Source organism: Prunus persica, chromosome G5, assembly GCF_000346465.2.
Source record: "Prunus persica cultivar Lovell chromosome G5, Prunus_persica_NCBIv2, whole genome shotgun sequence".
Classification (NCBI taxonomy): domain Eukaryota; kingdom Viridiplantae; phylum Streptophyta; class Magnoliopsida; order Rosales; family Rosaceae; genus Prunus; species Prunus persica.
Genome location: NC_034013.1, coordinates 13896293 through 13909055, shown reverse-complemented (window position 1 = coordinate 13909055; position 12763 = coordinate 13896293). Strand labels below are relative to the sequence as shown.

The 12763-nt window shown below is 36.5% G+C and overlaps 2 protein-coding genes and 1 long non-coding RNA gene across 5 annotated transcripts; 2 read left to right on the top strand and 1 right to left on the bottom strand.

Moving 5' to 3' along the window:
* LOC18777975 (protein PLASTID TRANSCRIPTIONALLY ACTIVE 10) lies at window positions 24-4968 on the top strand. Its single transcript, XM_007210241.2, has 12 exons — window positions 24-943; window positions 1193-1252; window positions 1364-1393; window positions 1620-1693; window positions 1912-1993; window positions 2139-2212; window positions 2344-2410; window positions 2587-2679; window positions 2785-2961; window positions 3047-3097; window positions 3645-3796; window positions 4262-4968. The coding sequence occupies exons 1-12, from the start codon at window positions 218-220 to the stop codon at window positions 4695-4697; spliced, it is 2022 nt and encodes a 673-aa protein (XP_007210303.1). The 5' UTR covers window positions 24-217; the 3' UTR covers window positions 4698-4968.
* LOC109949123 lies at window positions 5073-11804 on the bottom strand. The gene is made up of 4 exons (XM_020563524.1): window positions 11261-11804; window positions 10834-10857; window positions 10174-10334; window positions 5073-5366 (listed from the first exon to the last, which is right to left on the bottom strand). Exons 1-4 carry the CDS (start codon window positions 11307-11309, stop codon window positions 5229-5231), a joined length of 372 nt encoding a protein of 123 aa, XP_020419113.1. The 5' UTR covers window positions 11310-11804; the 3' UTR covers window positions 5073-5228.
* LOC109949125 lies at window positions 5426-10473 on the top strand. 3 transcript variants are annotated; one of them, XR_002271612.1, is made up of 6 exons: window positions 5426-5882; window positions 6006-6196; window positions 7484-7660; window positions 9477-9568; window positions 9755-9817; window positions 10152-10473. It is a non-coding gene; the product is annotated as an uncharacterized LOC109949125 (long non-coding RNA). The 3 variants fall into 3 exon arrangements; XR_002271613.1 differs by having other exon boundaries at window positions 5428-5882; window positions 6066-6196; window positions 7484-7638; XR_002271611.1 differs by having other exon boundaries at window positions 5429-5882; window positions 7484-7638.

Below are 12763 nucleotides of genomic sequence, written 5' to 3'. Positions count from 1 at the left end.
TCTTGCATCCATATCTAAAACGATTAGCCCATGTAAGCCCCGCTTATATTAGTTAGACGCACTTCTATTAAAGCTGTGATGTAAAAAATAAAATATATTAAATAATAGAAAAAATAAAAAAGAAATTACTTTATCCACTCAACAAATCCAAAAGAACAGTCTCTCACTCTGAGCTTCGAGTCTCACATGCACTCCCTCCTCAGTCACTCTCACAGCTATGCAAGTCCTCCAAACCCCTCACCAATTCTTCACATTCCCTAAAACCCTAAACCCTAACCCCAAACCCCACCCCAAGCAGCTCCACCACCACCTCCAATGGCGTCCCCTTAGCTTCTCCAAACCCAAGGCCCTTAGCTCAGACGAGTTCCCAGTCGACGAGACCTTCCTCGAGAACTTCGGCCCAAAAGACAAAGAAACCGAAGACGAAGCCCGAAAGCGCAACTGGGTCGAGCGCGGGTGGGCCCCATGGGAGGAGGTCCTCACGCCCGAGGCCGATTTCGCGCGAAAAAGCTTGAACGAAGGCGAAGAAGTCGCTCTCCAATCCCCAGAGGCCATCGAAGCCTTCAAAATGCTCAGACCGAGTTACCGCAAGAAGAAAATGGAGGAAATGGGCCTAACCGAAGACGACTATTATCGCAAACAGTTCGAGATCAAAGGCAACATACCGGAGCCGTTGAAGACGGTTTGGGCCGCGCCGCTGGTCGTCCGACACGTGCCACCGAGGGATTGGCCGCCGAGGGATTGGGAGGTTGATAAGAAGGAGCTAGAGTATATAAGAGAAGCGCATAAGTTGCAGGCAGTGAGGGTTGGATTGGAGGAATTGGAGAGAGAGGCGACGACGGAGACTAATGATTTGTGTTTGGATAGGTATAAGGTGTTCTTGAAGCAGTACAAGGAATGGGTCGCTGCGAATAAGGATCGATTGGAAGAGGAGTCGTATAAGGTCTAAAGATTAAAGCTTTTTATCTCATTGCGTTTTTTGGTTATTTGTTGTTGTTAATTTGTTACCTATTTGCATTATTTGTTTTTGAATTGCTTGGCTCAATTTTGTCTCAAGCACATTTGAGTATAAAATTGGAAACTTGGTGAAAAAAATATTAATTGGAATGAATTAATTCTTTAAGTTCGATAATTAGTAATTAGTTGAATTTGGCCATAAATTATGCTTCTTCTTTTCTTCAATGACATACAGTATGACCAAGATTACCATCCGGGTAGGAGGAAGAGAGGCAAGGACTACAAAGAGGGCATGGTATGATGGCTTTGTGATTTTTCGTTTTGTTCCCCCCTCCCCTCCCCCTCCATTTTGGTTTTACTTGAATTACCCAAACATGTTGACATTGGTCTTCATTTTTCTGTGCAGTATGAACTTCCATTTTATTATCCCGGACAGGTAAGTAATTTACTTTCTTTATAGCGTTTCTGGAAGTGAACTTTTAAATCTCACCCAAAGAATGTTGAGATGATGAATTATGTTTCATTTACACGTAAAATGCTATGCTGTATAGACCATTTTCATTATCATATCCATTAGTCCAGAATTCTTAAAAGTAAGAACTGTAAGTGGTGTGTCTTTGGTAATATAATGGTTGATGACACAGTGGAAAATGCTAATGCAGATTTGTGAAGGAAAAGTGACAGCTATACATCTATATCAAGGAGCATTTGTGGACATTGGAGGTGTATATGATGGGTAATTATCATTTTTATGCTTGTCCTGTTTAGTGTTACTGAAGTGTTTTTGTAACTGGACGTGCTGTATTCATTGCTGGAAGTCTTATCTTCCACTTCCATTTTCAGCTAATAATATACAGTGACAATAAATTGGAAAGACAAAAAAAATGTTTTTACAAGAGTGTGTATTTCAATGCAAATTTTCCTGCTAGATTCATGTGTGTTGATGTCTGTCAGGTGGGTCCCTATAAAAAATAATGATTGGTACTGGATCCGTCATCACATAAAAGTTGGTATGCCTGTCATTGTTGAAATTCTGGTGAGTTCTGTGCTTCAGTTTCTCTATTTCTATTATTTATTTACTTTCGTATCCTATTTTTCTTGGCACATTGCTACTTACTACTGCTGATTGAGCTTTGTTACATTTCTTGTGGGTTTTTTCTTACTAAATTTTTCTATTGCAGGCAAAGCGAGATCCGTACCGTTTTCGGTTTCCTATTGAAATGCGTTTTGTCTATCCTAACATAGACCATTTGATGTATGTCTTTCTATACTCACAGACTTACAGCTTTCCTCCACCTTCCAATTCTGTTTTGGCATGCTTCTAGTTTCAGTTTCTCTTCAGTCTTATTTGCTTCATAAAATCTAAATTTCCATCGACACTTCCAGATTCAACAGATTTGACTTTTCGCCAATATTTCATCGCGATGAGGATACTAATCCAGATGAATTGCGGGTGTGCGCTTTTCCTCTTAACATTCCACTTTTTGTACCTTTCTCCTAGATCAATTATAACTTTAGTTTCTTACCTTCAGTCATTTTCTTACAGTTCAGCACTCTATGAGCATTTAGGTCTTAGTATTTATATCAGCATATGCTTATGCTTTTGATCTGGCTTGTTTCACTTTTTAGCGTGATTGTGGAAGACCTCCTGTACCCAGGAAGGATCCAAAAGACAAACCAGTAGAGGAACCTTTATTGTCAAATCACCCTTATGTTGATAAGGTAAATCTTTGATATCTGAAATGTTGTTATGTTGCCCTTCAATTTATTTTGACTTTCCACTTTGACCATTATAGCCATTTGACTTTCATTATTGTCTTGATGCAGTTGTGGCAGATACATGTTGCTGAACAGATGATTTTGAATGATTTGGAGGCTAATCCGGAGAAATACAAAGGCAAAAAACTATCAGAGTTGACTGATACTGAAGAGTTCAATGAAGAAAATAGTGTTGAATATACAAAAGCCTATTATAAGAAAACCTTGATACCAAAAGTGATTCTGGTGAGCATTTCTCCTGTGACATTGTATCTTGTTAGATGAATCTATGATACGGCATTTACTTACTGTTCTTCATATTTGTTTGCAGAAAACTAGCGTTAAAGAACTTGACTTGGAGGCTGCCTTTGCTGAGCGTGAGGTCAGCTGTTCCCCTGCCTGTTGCATTTATATTCTTGTATTATCTTTGTTCAAGCACTGTATTGAATATTATCTATACTTTTTGTCATGTTTTTTTTTTTTGAGTTGTTCTTTGATGGTTGATGTGAAGATGGGACTGTTGTGTCTTTTCTTTGATGAATATTGTCATGCTCTGTCACACTTAATCTATCTGTTTCTGATACTTATCTTATGTGTCTTCCATCCATTTTCCACTTATTAAAATGCATGTTTCTGAATATTGATTCTTATATGCTATTGTTTGTTCTAACTTAATATGAAATAAATGCCTGGCTCCCAAACAGTTTTTATAGTTTGGTCGCCATTGATGGTTTTAAAAATGTATGGAGGTTCTGTAGGTTTGATATATAATATTTTCTGAAATTTAAAATGCTGTGGCCAGCCAGCGATGTATTACCCTCAGATGTTGTGAGTACATGGGATGCATGTATTTGCTCTGACCATAATAATCTTAGCTGAGAAAAGAATGCTATCCCTTTTTGTGATTTGTTTTTATTATTTTCCTGCAGCTACGCAACAGACTAAGAAGGGAAGCAAAAGAGAGAGGAGAGGAATACAGAGTTACTAATATGAGACGTAATGATGAAATGGATGAGTATGACTTTTTACATTGGCGCAGATCCGTTGAGGAAAGAGAAGCTCTGATCAGAGACATAAGCTGGTATTGCCCTCGGTGTTCCTATATTTTTTTACTTTATGTCAGAAATTTACAATCATTTAGGTTTTGGGTACTCCCCCATTGTGGATATATTCAATATCAAATGTGTTTTTCTGATTTGACCCTCATGAAATTTCTTGTTTTATTTACTCTACACTGGGGAGTGAATTGTCCCAAAGTATTTAATTACATAGTCAGACTTTAGCATAGAGGAACCGATGGTCGCCTCACCTGTGATAAGCGGGTCAGTCACATTATCATGGTTTTGATTCCATAATATGATAAATGCAATTAGACTGGTAATCCCGCAATGTCGTGTGACTTTGCATCATATCAACTCTCTTCTGGGCTGCCCTATTGTGATTTTGAATATCACTTTTGTCTTCTCTCACACAAACCATGCACATACTAACACATGCACACCCACACGGAAGCTGTATGCAGTAACTGTTATGATTTTCTCTGCAGCCGCAAAGCTCTTGGTCTACCACTTGAAGAGCCAGGAAGGTATGTGGAATCCAGTTACTTTGGGAAGGATCAATATGACCCGGCAAACCCTCTGTATCGGTATGACTACTGGGGAGAACCAAAGAACTCAGAGAAGAGCAAGCAAGAGCGGCTGACAGATGCTCATAACAAAGCCATTGTGGGAAAGAGCACTGTTTGGTATGAAATGTCATATGACGATTGCATCAAGCAACGAATGCAAAGAGAAGCTAAGGGAATAAAACCAAGAGAAATCGATGAAGAAGATTCAAGCGGAGAAGACGATGATGACGACGATGACTTTGATTTCAGCTTCTTAAATGAAACCAACGTTGATTTGTCGGACCAGCCTCATGTTAATGGCACCGAATCTTCAAGAATTTCGGATGAAGGCATGTTTGAGGAAGAAGGTCTATAACTGGTACATGGCTAAGGTGGAACAATGTTATCTGTACAGTAGTTGGTATAGAAGAGAGAAGCAGAGTTGCCCGCGGCTAATCCCATTTTTGTTGCTAGGAGATATAGCATATATAGCATATAGTTTCCCAATCTTGTGAGGAATCAGGTTGGGGTCCTGTTAAATGCTGTTCATTTCCTGTAACCCAAAATTTAAAATTACGGAAAATGTGAAGGACAAGGGGAAGAAACAACAAAAGTTTATGTTGGGAATTACAAATATGTTCCTTTTTCTTTGATGGATTCTTTAGTAGTTAGTCGTAACCATTTGATTGGAACTTTGAAGCAATAGGCTTAAGATTTTCTACCACCACACAAAGAATAACAAAAGGCTACATACGCAAACCATATAAACGATGGGTTGGGATATTAAATACGCAGCCTGAAAATTTCAGCTAGTACAGTACACAGAAATAATTCCTATCAAGTCTCTTTTCTTTCTCACTGATCACAAGTGTCAGACTTGGATCTAGTTTTAGTTGTGGATCTTGAACTAATCTTGAACCTTACTAGTAGAAGTCGAACCTTTCTTTGACTTGCCAAAGTCTATCTCAATACCACCACAATATTTCATTAAGTGTTTGCAGAAATATTCACTATAATAACTATCACTCCCCTCAAAAAGCGTTGCCTGCGGTTAAAAAAAGAGAATCAGATTTTCATTCAAAATTTAAATCCAGATCAGCCATGTTGAGCAACAAATTCTATATATACTAAAACCCAATGTAACTAAACACTGTAGCTAAGCACAGTGTAATGACGGAAATGCCCCTCATTTTTCTGTTGTTTTCGTTTTTTTTTTCTGCAGCACAGTTAATTGACGAAACTGCCCTTGACTAAACAGCTTCTTTTGTTCCCGTTTTTGCCCCTCCCCCTTCGTTGAGAGGGTTTCGTCCGCTGAGAGAAAGCCCTGTCTTCCGTTCGTTTCCAACCAGCTGGTTGCGGGGCAGCCATGGAAGAACTGTGTTCGTTGCTGGACATGCGTTGGAGGCCGTCGATTTTTGTTTGGGAGGTGAGCTGCAAATCCAGCCGCGCTTTCAGTCTTCGTGTCACAGATTTGGGATCGGGAGATTTCATCTTTTCTACAACCTTCGACCTCAGGCTTCCATCTTTCTTGCTTGCGAATATTTGCATCCTTTGTCTTCAGGTATGCATCTCATCAACTTTTTAACAGATCTTTTGGTCTTTATTTCATGAATTTGATTGTTGGCTAGGAGATTTTTCGTGCTTTGTAGAGTTGTGTTCATTTTTTTGGTTCTTTTGATTTCAGGTTCTTGGGTTATCTCTAATGTTTTATTCAGTATAATGGCATTTTTGACCTGATGAACAGCTACATAGCCTCTTCAGCTCTCAATCCCGCGTTCGCTTCTCAAACCAGAAAGAAAGCCGCGTTCACCGAAGAGAAGTACGAAAGAGAGAGGCCTCAGAGATCATAGTCGTCTTCTCTAATTCTCGAACAAGGTAAGTCTGCATAGTTCTCAGTGGGTTGGTTTTTAAATTTCCCGTCAAATCATTGTTTGTTAGGGTTTCTCAATTTGGGTGTTTGATTTCCGAATTTTAATTCTCTCTCTCCTTCTAAGTTTGAAAACTACCTTTGTTATCTGGTTGGAGTTGTTGATACAACCAGAACCATATTTTAGATTCAGTTGGGATTGTTGGGAGATAAGAATGGAAGATTTTTTTTGGCTGGCTCTTTGTCAGTTGGGATTTGTTTTTCTTTTCTTTTTCTTTTCTTTTCTTAATGTTGGTTAATTTCTGTTTTGCTTTAGCAAAGTGTTCAATTTGCTTGCATGAATTTGATCTTTCTGTTAACAGAGCATAGGAATTAGCTAACGGCACCATGTGAAAATGGGTTTAATTTTCTTTAGGTTTATAGTGGACAAGTTAATTGTTTAAAGGGCTTTTCTTCAAGAACAAACAGATAGTGTAATTTAAGATAAACAAAAGGAAACTAGTCTGACAGAGGGAAAGTTTTATTTATAAATTGACTTAAGTTATGTATGAGATGGATGATTTTTATCTCTTTAAAAGAAAGTTGTAGTCACAGACCATTTAGATTGATTAAAGAGAGAAAAAAAGACATTGGTTTGATGAAAATACTAAATGCAAAACATACCTGGGTATAACAACAGCACACAACATGGTTGAGGTCATTTGGGACCGTTGTCAGAGTAAAGGCTTTAGCCTATCAGACAGTAAAACTGGCTCGCCTTATGGTTTAAATAATTTGAGAAGGTCCAATTCTGTTCGTTAATGACTTGCAAAGTCTCAGCATTGACCAACATTGTGAATGTTTTGTAAATCCCTGAGCAGTAACCTAGGGGAGTCTAGATTGTCTAGAAAAACCTCCTTAGGGTCAGTTGCTTTGTTCAAATATATAATGCATTTCCATTGTTTCTAGCATATGCTATTTGCTTTGGTGTACATCTTTATTGTTTCTAGTTGCAGACAGATCTAGAATGCTTTTATATCAATTCTTTATTTTATGTTCTGTAAAATAAAATCATCTGCTGGCTTTGCTAACATTGCAAATTCTTTTTAGAAGTTTTATATTATACGAAACTGTCAAATTAAAGTATGACAGGACGAGTATAGGATCTTTTTTTTTGTGATTTGAAAAAAAAACAGTGTGATTCAGTGGGCCGAAACTATCAGGTCCATTTGGTTTAAGATTTAGAAGTTTATGAATAGATATGAAATTGCATTTACATGTTTGAGCTACAATTAAGGTGTCTTTTTGTGTTGCAGTTTCCACCAGTACCAGGTTGTTTGGAGGAAGCTCCCTACGGGATTTTATGAGCTCCCCAAGATTTACGGAATGAAGCTCTGGGCATAATCGTTCAGCTCAGCCTTTGTGATCCCAATTCTTCATCGGTGAATTTTGCATTAGACTTAATATTGTGGTAAGTGCTTGCCATTAATGAGGTTTGTTCTCTCTCCCGTTTATATTTTATTTTTTCTAATTAATAAATTTTGTACCCATTTTGATTATTTGTCAGTGTCTAATGTAGTAATATTTAACGAATTAATGGCTTGCTCATGGGTTTCTGAGCATGTTGTTGAATCCTTTGATTCCTTGCCCAAATTGATTCTACTGCTGTGATGATCTGTTGTAGTAATATAGTTGTCGTGGGAAAGTAAGCATGCCAATTTCGACAATTTGTAATGATTTTGCTGCTGTAATGGGTTGTTAATTTGTTGTTGTGATGATAGATAGAGTAATAACAATACTTAGAACTGAAAAATCACTCTTTCTCTTAATTACTTAGACAACAAAACATGAAAACTCTTTTAATCCAATAATATGCTTACAAAGGTTAGAACTAATACTTAGAACTGAAAAATCACTCTTTCTCTTAATTACTTAGACAACAAAACATGAAAACTCTTTTAATCCAATAATATGCTTACAAAGGTTAGAACTAAAGAATCACTTTATAATACTTCAATTGATTTGCTACTTATTATTGGATTCCTGGGTATTTTTTCTTCTTCATTTTTTAACTTTCATACCATATTAGTAAATTTTTCTGATTAATTAAGGATTGAGATTGTGAATGAGGACTTTGAGATGAGTTTTTGAAATTCTCCATTTTTTACTTTACAGGAAAAAATGGAAAATTGTTATTGATTATATTAGTATAATTTGTTTAGTCATCGTCTTTTTGGGATTTTGTTGCTTGCAGAGTTTATTTTCTATGTTTTTCGTTTTGAATCATTAAAACTGAGGTATTCTGGCTATCTCAGCCTTTAATTGTTGCTTTTGATTGAACTGGTTGATGATTTTGCTTTAGATTTGGATTGTTTTGAGACTTTTGTCATATTTTATTTTAAATTAAAAACTTTTGGGCTTCAAACAAGGAATTGATTTTTAATACATGAGGTTGATCAACAAGAGACAATTTCTCGGCATCTATGTTGGTAAATGAGTGATTGTTGATCGACAAGAAAACTTCAATCCAATTTAAGCAAATGCACAAATTGGTTAATCAGATTCCACGAATTATGTGTGAATGATGTGCTAATTCATAAATAAAAATAAAAAAAATTATCCAAATAGTGAAATTGATTTGATTGTGTTATTATTTTGATGAAATCAGGTTAAACAATTTAGTTATTAAAATACTATATGTTTGCTTTTGGTAAGTTTTTCTGTTTGGTTATTAAACATTAGTTGGTAAACCCTGAAAATCGGTATTTGAAAATGCTGGTTCCTTTGTTACAGGGTTTAGGATAGCTCTGTTTTGGTAAGCAGGATATGCTGCTATTTGGGTAGCTCTGTTTAAAGATATGTTTGTTCTTTTACTACAGGGTTTCAATTCAAATTCGTTCTTATACTGGTTTATGGGACACGGGATTTGAATTTGATAATTTTTGTTTTGGTAGGGGAAAGAAAATTTGGGAGTGTGATTCTAGGAACTGATTGCAATGTTTTAACATAGTTGACTTGAAGAAGACTGGTTTAGGAAATATGTGGGATTTGAAAATCTGACTTCTGAATTGGAATTCTGTTTGTGGACATTAGTAATGACGAGAAAGAATTCAGAAAAGTTAAAATTCATAATTTTTTTGTTTGTGGGTTTGATTTACCAAGCAGATTTTTGCTGATTTTTGCGTTGAATGGAGACTTATTGAAAACTAAGAAAGTTTGTATATCCTAATTTCAGAATGCAGAGTTTGGTTCTATTGTTTGTTTCCTTTTCATGGGCTAATAATTTGGCCATGCTTCTACTCTTTGCAGTTGCTAGGGACTGGAATGGTTACGCAGGATACATCTCCTTCAGTGTTGCTATTCTTTGACAAGCAAAGATTTATATTTAATGTTGTGGAGAGGTAAGGAACTCAATTACATACATTTTCCCTGTGGTTTCTTTCTGTACAGATTTTGCTCAAGCTAATTTTTTGGTTTAATGAAAAGATTGTGCATGCATGAAATACTCAAGCTAATTTCTTCTCCGACTTTTCTTCCTTTTTCTTCTCCTTTTTTTTAAAACCATGTTTTCTTTTGATATTTTGCAGGTGGTCTTTCGTTGCTTTGGATAGAGCGGTTTGGTTGGTGTTTTCAGGTCTGTTAAGTAAGGGGTGAGTTTCTTTGCTGAAATTTCAATTAATTGTTTTAAGTTTTGCGAATAGAGCATAGGAATTAGCTAATGGCATCAATTGACAATTGGTTGGTGTTAATTTGTTGTTGTAATGATAGGTTTAGATGATTACAATATTTGAACATGTTGGTAAACCCTTTGAGTGTTTTGGCAATTGGGTAGTTGAGATGTTCCCTGCCTATTTTCTTCACTTTATACACATTTCACGCAATTTTAAAACCCGCAGCATTGCGTGGGCACCTTTTGCTAGTAATAGCAATGCATCAATCACACCAAGCAAGCATTGTTTATTTTTTTATTTTTTTTATTTGTAGTGAGTAGAATGCAGGTATGTACCTCAACGGCAAGCTCAACCCATGACTTGCAGTCAGGAGCATTAGGATCAACATCCTTCCCATCCGATTTTGGAAATTTAGTTTTGTGAAAATCTGAACGACGAACAACCTTACGAACTCCGTCTGGGTATTTCACCACAACCTCAGGAGGGCAACTAGGACATGATTCCATTAATATATAGCAACATTATATTAGATTTCAATATTAGCTTGTTATTATGTATAGATAGAGATATTGATGTCAGCAGCATAACCATATGAAAACCTAAACTAATTAATTAATGTGGCCGTTTGATAACCATTTCAATTTTTTTTTTTTTTAATGATGAGTATAGAGGAAAATGAGAGTGAGGATGAGATTGAGCCAGAGATGAAAGGGAGGAGTAACAAAAGTGAAAACAAAATCTTGAAAGTGAAAATAAATCTAATTTTAAATAGATTTCAGTTTTTAGTTTTTGTTATTCCTCCCTCCCATCATCTCCTCTTTTTCCTCTATACTCATGGCACAAAAAATAAAAACTAAAAACGAAAATTAAAATTAAAATGGTTATCAAACGGGCCTAATGTGTCCGTCAAGTAGAGCATTAATTGATTATGTATGTTGATGAAACCCCAGCATGCAATGTATAAAATTAAATTATAAGGGCTCAGTTTTACTTACACCTCTTGGAAAAAGACCTGGATTCTGCAAAATTAGGGTAAAGGAAACATATGTCAATGTCAATACCAGGCCAATATATATACATATATATATATATATATATATATCATCAATCTAGACATACACTAATAAAAATGCTTTTATCAGTTAACCTAAACCCTAAAAGAAGAGAGAGGAGAGCAGAAGTAAGGTGAAAACTTAAATATCTATGTACCAATGAATTTTACTACCAAATTCATATCCAATATTTAATTATTCATACATAGTATAATAATTATGCAAATCCCAAGAAGAACCAAAAATCATAACTAGAAAGGAATATATATATATATATATATATATATATATATATATTACAGATTGTATTAGAGAAAACAGGGGTATCAACATAATAACCAGAGATAGAATTCTAAGCTTACTTAATTACCTAAGGAAGGGTAAGGGGAATAGGCACGGGCACGTTGAATATGAGACATATTCTTTGGGATTGACAAGGCAGCAACTGCAATAGCGATGGGGTATAAGGGTTCAGGACGGTTTTTCCTGTGCAAAGGATATGCAGATATTTTATCAATACAAAACCCTAACTAACTGTGATCTTAGGGCTCGTTTGGTACACCTCTCTAACTTGGACTGGTTTGGATAAACAATTATCCCATGTTTGTTGTCATACGGTTCTAGTTTTAAATGGGATTAATAATCTGGGGCCCACCAAATACACCTTCTTAACTGAGCTTAGTGAGACCCGTCTGTGAAGGGGGGACAAATAATCCCCTCCTCATCGCTCCCGACTTCCTCCCCTCTCCACGCCTTCGTCTTTGCCATTAGTTCCCACCCCACCACACATCTCATCACAGCCATCACCTCCCACCTAAGCACACACCTTGTCACAGCCATGGCCTCCAACCCTCATCCATGTCAACTGCTCTCTCTCTCTCTCTCTCTCTCTCTCTCTCTCTCTCTCTCTCTCTCTCTCTCTCTCTCTCTCTCTCTCTCTCTCTCTGCTACAAAACCCAAATGGAGGAAATAAATCAATTAATTCAAATCCCTTTTTCTTTTTATGAAATTGGGAATAACCTCATAAAACAATAGCTAACCATCAAGCCATTCATCATTAAAGAATCCACCCAGGCAGAAGCCTCCTCAAATAAGCAAATTCCCAAATTTTGATTGTGGGTTTGGGCATGTGGCTATTGAAGAGAGAGGAGGGTGAAGAGAGAAATAGTGAAATAGGAAAATGAGAGAATATAAAATTTTCAATTAAGAAGCAGGGAGACAAATAGATTGAGAAGAAGTGGAGAAGGAGAGAGGAGGGAGAAGAAGAAGATGAAGTTGCAGGTTGGAGATGAAGTTGCAGGTTGGAAGAAGAAGATGAAGTCGCAGAGAACAAAAGAAGAAAAGTTTAAAAAAACAGAACAAATAAATCCACTTGCCTTTTTTTTAAAATTAAAAATAAAAAAGTCAAAAAATTTAGTCCTAGTCTAATTGGCACCAAACACAGTACAAGTCTTATCCAGCTTATGCCAAGTCAAGCCAATCCAAGACAGTCCCAATATTTAGTCTAGTCCATGACAATCCCGCGTATCTTTTGTCTAGTCTTATCCAGCTTATTCCTACCTGTTGTCTTAGGTAGGCCTGTAAATAAAGCCCAGGCTAGCCCGAATCTGGCCCAATTTTTTGAAATATGGGCTTACTTGACCTGATGCAATGGGTGGGCTTAGCCCGCCCCGATGTTTAATGGGTAGGGCTTGGGCCATAATCTTTAAGCCATTGAAAAGCTCGGCCTGGCTCAGTCCGAGTATAATTAAATAATGTATAAATATATTTATTTATGTTTATTGTAACAAGATAATCAGTTTGGGATTTATTTAAAAAACAAGCAATATGCTTTCTTTTTTTTTAAGGACAAACTGTAGGGTCATTATTAAGT

Bases quoted from the DNA above. Each gene is read 5' to 3' on its own strand.
- LOC18777975 (XM_007210241.2), top strand. From the start codon at position 218: ATGCAAGTCCTCCAAACCCCTCACCAATTCTTCACATTCCCTAAAACC. The intron at 2,213-2,343 runs GTATGTCTTTCT...CGACACTTCCAG, and splicing joins CCTAACATAGACCATTTGAT to ATTCAACAGATTTGACTTTT. The intron at 2,680-2,784 runs GTAAATCTTTGA...GTCTTGATGCAG, and splicing joins ATCACCCTTATGTTGATAAG to TTGTGGCAGATACATGTTGC.
- LOC109949123 (XM_020563524.1), bottom strand. From the start codon at position 11,309: ATGTCTCATATTCAACGTGCCCGTGCCTATTCCCCTTACCCTTCCTTA. The intron at 10,335-10,833 runs GTAAGTAAAACT...TAATGGAATCAT, and splicing joins CAGGTCTTTTTCCAAGAGGT to GTCCTAGTTGCCCTCCTGAG. The intron at 5,367-10,173 runs GTACATACCTGC...TTTTAACCGCAG, and splicing joins GGGTTGAGCTTGCCGTTGAG to GCAACGCTTTTTGAGGGGAG.